The 16,698-nt window shown below is 39.6% G+C and overlaps 1 protein-coding gene across 3 annotated transcripts in view; it reads left to right on the plus strand.

Moving 5' to 3' along the window:
* Positions 1-11,482, plus strand: part of ACSL3 (acyl-CoA synthetase long chain family member 3) — a 79,160-nt gene extending 67,678 nt beyond the window's left edge. For 2 of the 3 annotated variants that reach the window (XM_079925224.1, XM_079925223.1), the window contains 5 exons: positions 463-537; positions 1,618-1,809; positions 3,316-3,430; positions 4,814-4,971; positions 9,362-11,482. In XM_079925224.1, coding sequence (XP_079781350.1) covers positions 463-537; positions 1,618-1,809; positions 3,316-3,430; positions 4,814-4,971; positions 9,362-9,519 — 698 coding nt within the window. In that variant the 3' untranslated portion in view covers positions 9,520-11,482. The remainder of the gene's footprint in view (positions 1-462; positions 538-1,617; positions 1,810-3,315; positions 3,431-4,813; positions 4,972-9,361) is intronic. The other variant, XM_079925222.1, reaches the window with a different exon arrangement.
* Positions 11,483-16,698: the final 5,216 nt, after the last annotated feature.

Consider the following 16,698-nt stretch of genomic DNA (forward strand, 5'->3'; position numbering starts at 1 on the left):
AAGAAAGTAGAATAGGTGTAAACCATTGTGTTCCTTTATCCTTTAAGATAGAGAAGACAAACTCATGAACCAGGCAGCTACTTAAATGAGTGAAGTGGGCCCTGGTGTAAGAAAATGTGATGGTAAGGGATCTGGGGAAACTGGAGCAGGCCTGCACCATCTGATAGGGGCTACAGTTGTTGCTGTGCTGGAAATGTGGGCCCATTGTTCTCGGAGATTCCATACTCCTTTGTAAAATGTCTTGATTTTTAAATGTCTATAACCAATTCAGATTAAAAAAAACAAACCAAAACATTTCAGTGTGGGCTACACAGCTTGCTTCACCAATATGCTACTTCTGCATTTAAGGGTTCTCTGGGGATATCTAAGGTTTGGGATAAATCACTGGTTTTTTGTAGTTTAAAAAAATGAAGCAATTTATTAACTACTATAATCAAATACTTCTTTTCATTTGCATTTTAGTGTGGGACTACAATACTGGCAGAGTGGGAGCGCCATTAGTTTGCTGTGAAATCAAATTAAAGAACTGGGAGGAAGGTAATAACCTCTTTTAACCACAGAGCATTCATTTGTATAATATTAAACTTTAGAATTGTGCTTCATTTCCTTCCTTACTTTAGAGTGTAAAATCACCCACAAGTGCTCACGTTTGTCCTTTATAATAGAAATATTTTATCTAGAGCTATATGAACGCATTTATTTTGCTTCTTTCAAAGATGACTTCAAAGAATTATAATTGTTTTTATTTGCTTACGTTAGTACATAAATGCAAATAAGAATTATGGGAAGAACTTGAGAAATGTGCTAAATAAATAATGCCCATAAGTTACAAATGAACATATTTTGTAGAAACAAAATCATATAATTCATTCTATGAAACTGAAGATTTTTACCTGTTTTTTCTTTTTTCTTTCCCTTCTCCGAGGGCTTCAACCCAAAATTATCAGAAGGAAATTTTTACTATAATTACATGAAAATGTATTGCTCATGCCATTTAAATACTAGTCACTTCTTAAAAATTTTATATGACCCTATTAGCATGTACATGTTATCTGTGATTTGTCTGGGTGCACTTTTCTTTTATGCAAAGAGAGTCTAAGGCTTGGGTGTCATTTTTCAGCTCTCTTTTAGCAGAACTAGTGAAAATGTTTAATAAGCTTAAACATGGAACCCTTCTGAAATTATCTGTAAGGAATAAATCTTCTAAATATATACTAATTTGATTTTATACGGAGATTTATTCTCAAAATGCACAATTTAACACTTTTATCAGTTACTAGTATGATATTTAAGAATCTCTACAGAATCCTTAAAGGAATTGACCAGTGTCGTCCATATGTAATTATTTTATACAGTAGATGTTGGATTTTTGAGTTTAATTTTTTTCTTGGAATAGTAGTTTGAAAGCAGAAGTGCTTAGGGTTAAGCAGCTGAAAATTTGCAACTAGTTTTATGTTGATGAATTTTGTTCGTAGTGCCTGCCTTATTTCCTTTGGGAAACGCTGATTGGATCAAAATCAGATGTCCCTATTTAGAAACTAATAGTTTCAAGTATTCACACGATGCACGCAGGGATAAAAATGTTGAATTAACTCTAAATTATTCTATGTTTGTTAGGTGGATACTTTAATACTGACAAACCACATCCTAGGGGTGAAATTATTATTGGTGGCCAAAATGTGACAATGGGATACTACAAAAATGAAGCAAAAACAAAAGCTGATTTTTTTGAAGATGAAAATGGACAGAGGTGGCTCTGTACTGGAGATATTGGAGAGTTTGACCCTGATGGTTGTTTGAAGATTATTGGTAAGCGAAGTAATACTTTTTTTCTTTAAGTGGATGTTTCCAAAATAGCTTTTCAAAAGAGAGACTATATATTTAGAGAAGCTGTTTAATAGTGTAAGAATTCATCTTTATGTAGTGTTGGTATGGTCTCTGCATTATCCCTGGAATATAAAAATGTACAGTAGGGACTGTGTGGAATTTATAAGGCTTGACATATTATGAGGTCTCAAGATTTGTTCAACAGCAGTGGTATTTTTTTTTTTTTTCCTGCGGTACGCGGGCCTCTCACTGCTGTGGCCTCTCCCGTTGCGGAGCACAGGCTCCGGACGCACAGGCTCAGCGGCCATGGCTCACGGGCCTAGCCGCTCCGCGGCATGTGGGATCTTCCCGGACCGGGGCACGAACCCGTGTCCCCTGCATCGGCAGGCGGACTCTCAACCACTGCGCCACCAGGGAAGCCCAGCAGTGGTATTTTTAACTACTACTAGATAATCCTTAAAGAGTCCAGTTCTTAATAGGGAATATTCATTTTTGTGAATTCTTTGCTATCTCGAGATTATTAGGGCTCTTTTCCTGTCAGAACCATGTCCTTCCCTTGCCTGTGAGAGCTAAGGAAGGCCTGGCAGCTCAGTACTAGGACCTGTGGGTGAGAAATACCTTCCCTGCTTCTCCTCTTAGGTTCTTTCTCTCAGTTAATGGCACTTCTATCCCAGTCGTGCCATCTAGACACTGGCAGGAGATGAGAACCTCTTCAGTCAGCTCCCCATATCTAATCCATATCCCACTGCTTTACCTTATGACATCTGCCTCAAGATCATTCTTTCCTGTCTGTCCCTCTTTCTGTGATCGTAGGTCAGGCCTGCACTTTCTGTCACCCTATTGCAAGAAATTCCTTTCTGTTGCTGTGCTTACCCCCGCTGAATGCACCCTCTCGCTGCCGCCGCGTGATTACTAAACCCCCGTCTCACTGGCTGCTTTCCCGCTGAAGACCTTTCCTCCTCCTATAGCTGCAGTAATTCAAGCTGGCACGGCTGTCTTCTTTGCCAGTGTTCTTCCACTTGGCCACTGCTCAGTCTTCCCTCAAGACTCAGCTCAGGCCTCACTTGTGGGAATTCTTTGAAAATCAGCAGGTTGGAGAGTCCTAACACCTAGTACTACTGTATCGTATTAAAGTGATACGTTTTGTCGCCCTGCTTCTCTTCAGTTAGAATGTGAGCTTTCAGATGGCATTGAGTATATTCTTGACCTTCCTGGTATTAATGTATACCAGGAACAGAACCTGTTCAGCAGAACATGCCTGAAGCCCTGATGATGGGGTCCCTTAATCAGAATCTAGTTCTTTAAAAGAATATATTTAGTCATACAAAAATAAGGGCCTAATTTTATGTGTTTTTAATTTTAGCATAACTACTATAGTGAACTTAATTGATAGCAAATTACTTAGGGAATGGCCAATATTTCTATGCATTAAAGGTATAATAATATTGTCCTCCAATGTGCCCCTCTCCCGGCCTTGTTTTTGCGCAGATCGTAAAAAGGACCTTGTAAAACTGCAGGCAGGAGAATATGTTTCTCTTGGGAAAGTGGAGGCAGCTTTGAAGAATCTCTCACTAATAGATAACATTTGTGCATATGCAAACAGGTAAGAAAGTAGAATTTATGCTACTTTTACTTAAAACATTTGGTGTGCTGTTGGCATTTCCTTTCTATGCCGGCCTTCTTTGTAACGTGATACCAAGAACTCTTCCTTCTTATTCATTGTCTCTGGGAACGGCCTGTTCTCATTACGGCCATTAGCGATTCTTCCCTTGTGATGCTTCTCTCCTTATCTTCTGTCCCTGTTTTCTGTTTTACATCTCAGTGCGGTGTTCTGTGTGACAGGAAGGGGAAGGAAATAAAATCCTCCTCCCTGCTGCCTTGCTACCTGTCGCCCTGCACAGGGAAGCTTCCCACAGCCAGTCCAGAGGAGAGGCGAGTAAAGAAGGAAGTTGGGGGTGGGGTCAGAGAGCAGTGCTCTGCTCCGTTCTTACTACCCCCTGTCAGTTTGAGCCTGCTTGGGACCCTAGCCAGGTGTGGGCTTCCGTTCCCCCTTAAGCCATGTTAAGCTGTGGCTTCATACATAGCATCTTGAGCCCACGATGATATAGAGGCAGCTGGGAAGGAGAGTTTAAAGTTAAAATCCCAGAAATGCACTCTTGGGAAATGTGTTGGAATTTCAGATTGGCACCCTGATTACATTTTTTCATAACAGTATTGCATGTGGCAATCATTCTCCAGGGTTAATGATCGGATATTTTCTGGCCAGCCTGGGACCCTTACTGCAGCAGTTGACATAATGCTTATTATGAAAAGATAAAATCTGGTGTTAGGAGAACCAATTTAGGAATAGGCTTTGAGGTACAGCCCACTTTAAAGATTTACTACATTGGTTTATAAATGATTCTGCCCTTTGTTAGTCATGAAGTGTTTTCTTTAGTGATGCTACAGTTCTGGATTTTCATATGTGATATTAACCAGAACCGACCTTCTCCTGATGCTGCTGCCATTTCTTCAGGTCGCTGCCTTCAGCGGGCATACTCCAGAGTTCCTCTAGAACACATATTCCCACGATAACAAAGGAAGAAATATGTATAATCACATTACTTTGATTTGTTGCCAAATTTTTTTAGAAACAGTTTCATATCTACATTAGCTTTCAGTTTTGTTTAATCTGTTGATGTGAATTACTGATTTTTTAAGGATGAATTTTCTGATTTTCTTTTAAAAAAGCATAATTCATAGCAGTTATACACATAGTTGAAATTTATCACGAAATGTCAGGTTCAGGTTTCTTTAGCAGTGAATTCTGCCAGAGCACCGCAGCGCGTTACGAATCAGACAGCAAGCGTGGTGGTACCAGGTACGCCCTCACGCGTGTCGCTTGGGATGGTGAAGAGCTGATCGCTAAATGTCAGCGTAGCCAGTTAACCGCAGTTAACGCGGTGTACGCCATGTGGTGCCTTAACCAAGTTGCCCTTTATTTCAGTTATCATTCTTACGTCATTGGATTTGTTGTGCCGAATCAAAAGGAGCTAACGGAACTAGCACGAAAGAGGGGACTTCGAGGGACCTGGGAGGAGCTGTGTAACAGCTGCGAAATGGAGAATGAGGTGCTCAAAGTGCTCTCTGAAGCTGCTGTTTCAGGTGAGAGAGTGTTCAGCTGATTCTGAGAACTGAGATGGGAAGAGGCTACTTAAGCTTGCTTATCCTGTTTTTGCTACAAGGGCTTAGGTTACATTTCCTGCTTAGAAACCAATCATATTTTCCCACCATTAGTAGGGAGAAGAACGTACTTATCAGTCCCCCACTATAGCCCCTTTAGGGACACACAAATCATCCACGCCCACCACTGATGGACGTGTCTCAGAATGTCCTCTTCTCAGCAGCTTCTGTTTTCTGGGTTGGCCCTTTCTCCACTCTTCTCAGCTGTTTCCAAGGCCCTGCTTAGCTTCCTGGACACCCCAGCCCGCAGTGAACCGTCCAGGACTCTTTGCTACACTGTTAGTGTGCTGGTAGTTGGTTGAACTCATGTGTCCTCCACCCCTTGTGCGTGTGTGTGTGTGTGTGTGTGTGTGTGTGTGTGTGTGTTGAGGGGTGAGTGCAGAGAGACTTCGTTTAATGTTGTCGGTTTCATAAAAACAGCTGTACCTTCTGAGTCATGGGTAATACAAGTATGCATTTTTATTCTCCTTAGATATGTTATTCAAGATTATGAAAAATGTAAATTGCATTTATAGTTAATCAGACGAAATCATTTTGACCCTTTATTTCAACAGTAATTGTGTTTTGTAGTATGTCAGCTTGAAAATAGTTTCCAACTTTTTCTAGGTAACTTGAAATCCTTGGTCTGATGCTAAATTGAGTTAATTAATGGAAATGAAATTAGAAAACTACATAATTTCTAAGTAAGGTAGAATACTGAAACAATAATTAAGCATAATTTAAAATGTATATGCCTTCTTGCTTTAGTTTTAAATTTTATGTATATGTTAACAGCTCTGAGATATAATTCACATACCAAACAACTTGCCCATTTAGTATATACAATTGCATAGTTTTTTAGTATATCCACAGAGCTGTACAATTACCATAATCAGTTTCAGAACACTGTCATCACCTCAGAAAGAAATATCGTGTCTGTTAGCAGCCACTCCCCACCATACCTCGAACCTCCTAGTCCTTGGGGACCACTAATCTTTCTGTTTCTATAGATTTGCCTGTTCTGAAGATTTTGTATAAGTAGAACCGTATAATATATGGGGTTTTGTGACTGGTTTCTTTGACTCGGCATGTAGTGTTCATCCATGTTTTCTTGTCGTAGCATGTATCCACACTTCATTCCCTTTTATTGCCAAGTAATATTTGGTTATCCATTCATCAGTTGACACCTGGGTGGTTTCCAGTTTTGGCTGTTAATGAGTAATGTTGCTGTGAACGTTTGTACGCAAGCTTTTGCGTGGATATGCTTATTTATTTCTGTTGTTAGATAACTAGGAGGAGAATTGCTGGGCTTCCGCTAACTTTATGTTGAACCTTTTGAGGAGCTGCCAGGCTATTTTCCAGAACATATTTTTCTAAATATTTTCCAGACAGTTTTTAAAAATGGTGGCACCATTTTACATTCCCACGAACGTTGTACGAGGCTCCAGTTTCCGCACATCCTTCCCGGCGCTCATTATTGTTCATCCTTTCAATTTTAGCCATCCTGGTTCGTGTGAAGTGGCCTCTCATTGCGGCTCTGATTTGTATTTCAGATGGTGGTTTATGATGTTGAGCATATTTTCATGTACTTAATGGCCATTGTGTGTCTTCTCTGGAGAAATGGCTGTTCAGATTCTTTGCCCATTTTTTAAGTGAGGTTGTCTTTTTATTATTGAGTTGTATGAGTCTTTATATATTCTGGATGCAAATCCATTATCAGATATATTTTCTCCCATCTCGTGGGTTGTGTTTTTACTTTTCTTGATGGTATCCTTTGAAACACAACAGTTTTAATTTTTTTTTTTAAATGTTGAGCCTTCTTTTAATTTATTTTTATTTTTGGCTGTGTTGGGTCTTCGTTTCTGTGCGAGGGCTTTCTCTAGTTGTGGCAAGCGGGGGCCACTCTTCATCGCAGTGCGCGGGCCTCTCACTGTCGTGGCCTCTTCTTGCGGAACACAGGCTTCAGACGCGCAGGCTCAGTCGTTGTGGCTCACGGGCCTAGTCGCTCCGCGGCATGTGGAATCCTCCCAGACCAGGGCTCGAACCCGTGTCCTCTGCATTGGCAGGCAGACTCTCAACCACTGCACCACCAGGGAAGCCCAGTTTTAATTTTTATAAGATACAGTTTATTTGTTTCTTTTGTTGCTTGTGCTTTTGGTATCACATCTGAGAAACCGTTGCCTAATCCAAGTTACAAAGAAATAGCGCTTTGTTTTATTCTAAGAGCTTTATAGTTTTAGCCCTTATATTTGGGTCCTTAATCCATTTTGGGTTAATTTTTATATATGATGTAAAGAAGGGACCCAACTTCATTTTTAAGCAAAATCTATATTAGGTTTACACCAGAGAAACAGAATCAGTAAGTTAAATATATTAAGAAACTTATTGTAGGGAATTGGTTTACATGATTATTGGGGGCTGGCTAGACAAACCTGGAAATCTGTAGGGCAGACAGTTAAAAAAAAAAAAAAAAAGGTGGATTGGAACTCCTAGGCACAAGCCAAAGCCCCTGTCCACAGGCAGAATTGCTTCTTGTTTGGGGGTGCCTCAGCTCTGCTCTCAAGGCCTTTCAACTGACTTAGTCATATCTACAAAACCACTTTCAAAGCAACACCTATATTAGTGTTTAACTGAATAACTGGGAACTCTAGCCTAGCCCAGATGATGCATAAAACTGTCACAGCCCACCCTTTGTCAGCTTGGCACCCAGATACATTTCCTTACACCATAGTTAATTTCCAAGTAAAGACAGTAACACCTAACATTATACACCTGTTCTGTGTGCAACTGAAAGATACATTAACCTTTTCCCCAGAAGTGGATGAAGACCCCTTGACTGATTTTTTTCTTACTCTTCTCCTTTGATATCCTGTAACTTAAATACTGTGATATAAAGTGAACTTATTAATATATTGTGATAAGAGAATAGGAGGGAAGAAAAAAATATTTGCTTAACATATATACAAGCATATTCACAACAAAATAGGGAAGAAATACTCATAATTATACTTAGAGTCCCCATTTCTTCACCTGGTCATTTGGTTGTAGCTGTGTTCATTTTTCTAAAACCTGGTCTAGATGATATCACTGTACTTAACTAACGTCATGTTGAGTCAGGTCGTAGAGTGCGGTGCCGACTGAGCACTTAACAGCTGAACGTGGGCTTCCAGTGCTTGCCTGTGAGTCTCCCCACATCTCCGTAGTGTCAGACTCCTGTCCCTTAAGAACTGTGTCCCTGCCTTACTGCTTTTTCTCATAGTGGTTTTTCCTCTTAGAAACCACTCCTGACATATTTTTCATCTTTGAAGAATAAAACTTTGTTATTTCTGTTTCTTTTTACAGGTTAGAGTTAATATATCATTTTTGTCCCCAAGGCACTTATACCTTTTAATTCAGTTCTTTTAAGGTATATACATTATTATGGCTAGGTGTTTACCTGTTTCCCGGTAGTATACCATTGAGAGCAGAAACTATTCATTTTTGTATTTTAAAAGAATGTTTAGTAAAGCACTTTATACAGTATTTTTTTCCCTGGTAAATATTTGTTAAATGAATGCTGGAAAAGTAAATCAGTCTTTTTAAGGAAAGGTGTTTCTTCAAAACTACATCTCTTTTCCCTGTCTTCCCCCCGCCGCTCCCCACCGCCCCCTTTCAGTTTTCCACTGTTGAGGACCTACTTGGTATCAAGCAGTGTGGGAGAAGCACAGTAGTGAGGAGACATTCTTCCTCAGAGCTCATGGCGAATATCGTGGCTCAGTGACAAGATTCTGTTTAAACTTTATTATTTCTTAGTTTCTAAAGTGATTTTTAAAAATAAATTCAAAGAAAACAAATAGGTGTAAGGTAAAAAGTGACATTTCCTTTTCCTTAATCCTGGATCCTAGCCCCCTAGAAGTATGCGGTTTATTTTGGTGTGTACCCTTGTCGTACACATCTAGTTGCATATAAGTTTATCTAGTGTTAAAAACAAAACAAAACTTCTTTTAAACCTAACAGTATATTTCAGGTATCTTTATATACCCATACCAGATAGATCTAACTCAATTTTAGTGACTGAGTGTTGTATGTTTTATGCCTGTATCATAATTTATCCAACTCCTTCTATTGATGGACATGTAGATTTTCTCAGCAGTATTTTGCTATTGTAATTCTCATACATAATCTGTTTCTTCTTGTATTTCTGAGGGATAGATTGTTTAGAAGTGAGATTTATGAGCTGTTGGCTTTGCATTTTGATGAGTGCTCAAAGACTGAGGAAGTTAAATTATTTGCCAAGAATTTTAATTGTATATTTTTCATGACCTTGCATTTACATTTCTTTTCACCGTCTCAGCAAGTCTGGAAAAGTTTGAAATTCCAGTAAAAATTCGTTTGAGCCCTGAACCGTGGACCCCTGAAACTGGTCTGGTGACAGATGCCTTCAAGCTGAAACGCAAAGAGCTTAAAACACATTACCAGGCGGACATTGAGCGAATGTATGGAAGAAAATAATTATTCTCTTTCAGCATCAGTTTGCTGCAGGGAGCTCAGATCAAATAGGAAAATACTTGAAATGCATGTCTCAAACTGTGAGGCAGACTCCATTCCTCATATTAAACCTAAACTGTTATTTCTCATGACATCACCATTTTTAACTAACAGGATTAGTAAAATATTAAGACAGCAAACTTGTGTCTGTCTCTTCTTTCTTCCCCTCCTCCAAGTTACTTTACCACCTAGGACTGCACTTGTCAGCATGAGGACTTTTTTGAATCATCTTGGGGGAACAGTGATTTTAAAACCTCAAGTTTTTAAACATGATTTGTATGTTCTGTATAGTGTTCAGTTTGTAACTTTTTAAAGTTTGGATGTATAGAGGGATAAATAGGAAATACAAGAATTGGTTATTTGGGGGGCTTTTTTACTTACAGTATTTAAACATGCAAGGGTATGGATGTGAAATTATGTAAATTTAATTCAAATGCTTATGAATCAAATCATTGTTGAACAAAAGATTTGTTGCTGTGTAATTATTGTCTTGTATGCATTTGAGAGAAATAAATATACCCATACTTATGTTTTAAGAAATTGAGACCTTGTGAATATATGCCTGACAGTGTCTTCTTTATATATTTATTTTTTCTTAGAAAAGAAATTAAGTTTGGTTGGTCCTGCATGAAACAAAATAGCAATAGAGGGTTATGGTTTCATAGTAAAGAAGAAAACACAGCAAGGGTAGCACCAGTGGATCATTAATCTCTGGTAGTTTACCATCAGAATATCAGAGTCTTCTAGTCAGCTGTGGAAACTAGGAAACTAAAGTTTTAGAATTGGGCACAATTTGAAAAGTTAAGGTAGAATTAAAAAAAAAAAGATGGAACGTTATTCTTTATTTCATTGACTACATGTACATTGAGTTGTCTGTGTTTATGACATATTAGTCACGGATAATTATTCTATCCCACTCTACTTTTAGTCTAGCTGTTTAGTGATATATCTCATTTCCAAATTAGGATTATTTTCTTGGATAGTGTGCACCGGGTGTGTGTGTCAGCCACTGTCAGTGTCTGTTGGCACCTTATTGAAAAAGCACCTTATCTTTTCTACCATAACCTTTCTACACTAGAAAATGAAATAATTGAGAATGCTTCTAGTAATAGCATTCTTGCTATGATACATGAGCATTTAACTTTATAATGAGGTGAGTTAAGATTTAATTTGCAGGTTTTTAATGTCAGTGTGGAAATTATTTGTGGTTCTAAAAATACTGTATTATATATAGTACGTCTTTTCATATGTATTGCTTGTCTGTTGTTTGGCTATTATTAAGAGTGATGTTGCACCAATTAAGATGTGTTTAGACTAGGATGTAAAAAAATCATAGGTACCATGCTTTCCATGTCATATTAGTTATTTTCTTGATTCTCAGTTACTTTAGGCACCAAGAAGGCAAAACAAAACAAAAATACACATATGTGAAAAGGTATGAATGTAGATCTGCGTAGGATAGTGGGAGTGTTGAGGACCTGTAACCCTGTAGTTTTTGGCCATATCATGAACACATCGTATTTGGAGATATTGTAATATGGTGTTTTTTGTTTTAAACTTTTCTTGTATTCATGTCTATATTTGTATTATGTTTTGAATGCTTTTCTTGTCATAGTTTAAGTTTTCACAGAGTTTTGAAAAACTGCCAAGAAGAAGTAAAAATAGGGAAAAATTAAATGGAGCCTCTCTAAAATGTTGTGATCTAAACATTAAAGTTAGCTTGGGTGGACAGAATTTGTTTCTGATGCTTTATCTTTAGAATTATTACTTGCTTTCAAATGACTTTTGGAAAGTATTTAGAAAAAACCATTCAGCGCTTCAAAGGAGAGATATCAGTATAACTGTGACTTGAAATAGTGGCATATGAATATGTAGCTTATCACTGATTCAGAATAAAAGTTGTTTCTTTTCAGAAACATCTAATAAGACTGGCTTAATCTGTACATAGTCCCATTTTTCTCTCTGTTTCTCTTTTTTTTTATAATTCCTTTCATTCCTAAAATACCAGATGCCAGGTGTCAGATGCCACAGCAGAATATGAAATTAAATAAGTAGAATCCCCTTTCCAATTACTTTCTAATCCAAACCATCTTTAGTGACTTGAAAAATAGTACGTTTTAATGTTATCCTTTCAAAAAAGAAAAAGTTGGTTGATTTGGGGGGGGGGAACACCCAACAACTGTAATTTGATTATAAGAAAAATACTGGTTTAACCAGAAGATACTTGGAGGGAAACTTTCAGGAATTTCACAGTAAATGGCTAAGTCTAATTAATATACACGTCTGAAAAGAGACTATAGATTCTAAAAGGATGTCTTCTGAGAACTGTTGTTTGCCAGAAGTAAGCTACATGAAGAGTTCCTGAATCTCTCCTGTAAGTCTAGCAGTTTACATCAGGTAGATTGGTGGCCACCTCTGTCCTGTCGTTCCCCCCGATGCCACCCCGCCCCACATCCCCACTCCCCCTGCTGGTATTTCTTAGCTTAAACTTCATTAGAAAGTTCTTACTGACAACAGAACAAAACTGTAAGCGTTAGCTACTTTTTAATACTACTTTGTTTTTAAGTAATGGATTTGATATCTATGATCTCTAAAGTTTCTGATATTAAAACTCAGTATTTTGTTTTTCCAAAGAAAGAAAAGTTCTCTCCATAAAAGTCAAACTTGATTTGACATTCCTGAAATACTCATTGAAAAGGAGTTAGGAGAATTGTCTTTCTCGGCCTAGCAATCCACTTGAAGGGAGACTTTACTGGAGCTCTGTTTGAACGTGCAGGCTCAGCGGCCACGGCTCACAGGCCCAGCTGCTCCGCGGCATGTGGGATCTTCCCGGACCGGGGCACGAACCCGCGTCCCCCGCATCGGCAGGTGGACTCTCAACCACTGCGCCACCAGGGAAGCCCGAGAAGCTCTGTTCTTGATGTGCCTGCTTTGCTAGCATTCTGTCCTCACTTGCCCTGAGCCCCCTGAGTCCCTCCCTCCCTTGGGCTTTGAGGGCACAGGAGCCACACTGTCCGCCAAGTCAGTGGTGATAAGAGGTTTTCTGCGCGTAGAACATTCACATAGCTTGAAGGCTTGCATAGAGATGATAAATCAGAATTTGGCATTAAAATTTGTGGGGCAAAGGCAAGGTGGCAGCAATGAAACATCCAAATTTCGTGCCTGCACGGAGTCCTGGCGTCACGGGAGGAAGCTTCCTGTCTCTGAAACCGACCCCTCCCTGCCTTCAGCTGCTGTTCATGTTGGTTTCTGACAAGACCGGGTGTATGTACCTTTATACTAACGTGAACTTCTATAAACGTAGGTCTTTGTGTGTAGTCTTGTAACTGTAACAAAACATATGGCAGCTTCAGTGTTTGGTTTGAATCAGTTTAAAAAGATTATTGTGCCTCATTTCTGTCATTAGCGTTGCTCAGATTATTAAACATAGGTAGCTTAGTATTTCTGCCATATCAAATACACCTGTAATTTTAGGATGAGGTAGGTAGGTCTCTGTTGTCATGGAAAGATTCTTCGGACATATCCGTGTAAAAACAGCAGGCTGTGTACCTGTGTTGCCTGATTTTAAGTAATGAAAATACGTTAACCTTCAATCTGATTCCCCTCCAGCACTCCTGTCTCAGATTCCCTTCTCATTGACCCACATGCAGGCACGCAGGCTACAAGGGCACGTCTGTTTAGAAACCACCTGTCACCCCAGGGCCTTGACATGGGACTGAGTAGCTGTTGCTTAACTTTTCTGAGCGGATTAAAGTGTTAAAATTATAACGAGGGATATGTGTGTCCGCATTTAATGTTACGTGCATTTTTCTAGTCAGTTCAGACTTCTCAAAACACTCTTCAGCAAACCCTTCCGCATCAGTGCCTTTCTTTACTGATGCCTTTGAATACTGTTCACTTTGGTGGGATTCATTCAGGGGCAACTTCTCCCATTTGGTGGTGGTTCAGGCTGGGCTGGAAAGGAAGAAGGGCAAGAAGGTGCTGATGTATAAAATACCAGCCCTAACAGCCCAGCAGTGTGTGCCCTGGAAGCCCCCTGTGTGGGTGCTGAGAGCTGGGCCTCTTGGTCCTGAGCTGCCCAGCCCCCACTGGGGCCTCGCCCCCTCCCCCTCCCCCCCCAGGCGAGCCCGGGGCACGTTCTCCTCCTCTGCTACGTGCTTGGCCTGCCCTGCAAAATAGCCCTCTGCTCAGCTGCAGTGCTGACAACAGTATCGCTTACCTACCTGTCTGGGTTCCAATGATTTCTGCCTCAAGAGGAGTGTGGCAAAACCTCAGGGAGTAAAAAGAAAAAAGTGCCCACAAATGGAGGAAAGACAGCTGTTCTACAGCCACCGTCACAAGTAGCCACCGGAATCTGATTTAAATCTGTTCACTTGATCAGTAGCTCATCTTTGGAAAGCAAGATGTAGCAGAGGCTGAAAATGTTCTTATGTTTTTTGCCCATTAATTCCACTTCTAGGAGTCTAAGAAAATACCCAAGATGTGGATTGAGAGTTCCTGCACGACCTTCATTGTGACGTTGTTTACAGTAATACCCAAACAGGTGATATTATATAACATTCATTTGATTCATTTGATTGGTTATGTAGGCAAGAAAAGTGTCACTGCAACTTCTTTTATTATGAACATTATTTCATATTATGCATCATTTTGGGGGGAAGAAAGTGGGAATAAAAATTCAGCAGGCTCTTCCAGTCATAAATCTGTGTGTGTGTTTGTATGCATGTATAAATGTGCGTGTGTGTATTGCATAGAGAAGAGCCTGGAAGAAAATGTGCTAACATGGTGTTGGTTTAGGGAGTGTGGCTGACTTATTTTTCTCTTCATACTTTATTAAAAGCTTTTTACAATGGCATTCCTTACTGCTGTCATAAAAATCCAAGCTTATAAGAACAACTAGTTTAAAGCTTTTTTATTTTTCTTATTCTGGCAAAATTAATAATTTTTAAGAGAAAAGTCTTGAAATTGTCTCATGTTTTGGTAAAGAAATAACTAGAAACCCTTATATTTTCTAATCTCTTATTTATATTAAGTTTCCTAGGGCTGTCATAAAATAGTACCACAGATTGGGTGATTTAAACAAGAGGAATCTATTCTCGCACATTTCTGGGGGCTAGAAGCCCGAAATCGAGGTATCAGCTGGGCCGGGCTCCCTCTGAGACCTCTAGGAGAATCCTTCCTTGCCTCTTCGTTGCTTTCGGAGGTTTGCGTGATCTCTGGTATTCCTTGGTGGGTAGATGCATGTCTCCAATTCTCTGTCTTCACATGGCATTCTCTCTGTGTCTTCATCTTCCCTTTGCAAATATCCCTGTATCTAAATTTTCCCTTTTTATAAGGACTTGGTCATGATTGGGTTAAGGCCCACCCTAATGACCTCATTTTAACCGGACCGTCTGCAATGAGTATCTCCAAATAAGGTCCCATTCTGAGATTTAGGAGCTAGGACTACAACATACCTCTTTTTTTTTTGGAGCGGGGAGGGGGGGAGACACAATTCAGCCCAAAGCTGAATTTGTATATTTTTTGAAAACTTTCTTCAATTTTACTTTTTTTTTTTTTTTTTTTTTTTGCGGTACGCGGGCCTCTCACTGTTGTGGCCTCTCCCTTGGCGGAGCACAGGCTCCGGACGCGCAGGCTCAGCGGCCATGGCTCACGGGCCCAGCCACTCTGCGGCACGTGGGATCCTCCCGCACCGGGGTACGAACCTGTGTACCCTGCATCGGCAGGCGGACTCTCAACCACTGCACCACCAGGGAAGCCCTTGAATTTTACTCTTGCTTATCAGTCTTGTTCTGTCTTTATAATGTGATATGTGAGTACCTGCTCCAGTCTTCTACTCTTACATTAAACATGTTTTCCCTTGGTAATTCCTTCCCTGTTATGAATATCTTTATTTTCATATACTTAGTTTGATTTTTTTCCTCTTATTTACTGTTTCATTACTTTATTTGAATTTTACCATAACCAAATACTGTGGAACTTTTGTCCTCCAAGCGGACCTTTTCTAAACCCTTCATGTATATCCAATAGATTTGTTACATTCTTCTCCTTCCCCTCTAATGTGGAACTTTATCAGTATCAGTTCAGGTGGTATATTGTTTTTCAGATCATCCATTTAAATAAGTGTAGGTAATCTGCTCATCTTTAAAAGCAGCTCCCACAAGAAATGGAAGATCAGAGAGGTGGTACTTTCCTCCTATGTTTTCCCTGAAAGGCAACAGTTCTCCTCTGCTCTTTGGTTTTGTCTTTGGCTGATACGCTGATTCTGTGTTATGGCACTGGTGTATTCTTGGCTTGTTTCCTCTCTGCCCCCAGTCCAGCGGCCACCCCTGTGGGATGGTTATTGCCAGTCCTTTAAAGACCAGGCCTGTGGCTCCATCCCTACTGTGAAACTTTTAAAAAGTTTCATTTGAAAGTAATTCCAGACATAAAACATTGCAAAAATATCATAATAGTTTTTAAAGAATTGCTGATTTAACATAATAGATGAATGTATGCCCATTATAAAATTTCTAGCAATTCAGAAATATAAACTGAAAATAAAAATTCTCCATCTACACACAGTTTTTAAACAGCTTATTAAAGGGTGAATTATATCCCTCCCCTCAGTTCATCTGTTGAAGCCCTAACGCCCAGTATCTCAGAATGTGACTGGAGACTGGGCCTTTAATGAGGTATAAATTAAAATGAGGCCTTTACTGTGGGCCTTAATCCAATATGATTGGTGTCCTTATATGGAGAGATTAGGACACAGACACACACAGAGGGAAGAACTTGAGACAAGCCAAGGAGAGCGGCTGTAGAAGAAACAACCCTGCCAACACCTTGACCTCAGATGTCCAGCCTCTGGAATTGCGAGAAAGCTTTTAGTTGTTTAAGCCCCCCGGTCTGTGGTGTTTGTCTTAGCAGCCCTAGCAAACTAGTACAGAACACAAGTGGACCATGGTGTATATTCTGGAACTTGCCTTTTTTTCATGGAGGGTACACTGGGCATCTTCCTAGGTCAGTATGCATAGGTTTACCTAATTAATTAATAATGTGATCTTTTTAATGGCTTCATAGTATTCCATAGCATGGATGTATTGTATAGTGTGTTTAATCATTTTATTGCTGGGCATTTAGGTTGTTGAAAATTTCACTACC

This window comes from Stenella coeruleoalba (assembly GCF_951394435.1).
Source record: "Stenella coeruleoalba genome assembly, chromosome: 6".
NCBI lineage: Eukaryota > Metazoa > Chordata > Mammalia > Artiodactyla > Delphinidae > Stenella > Stenella coeruleoalba.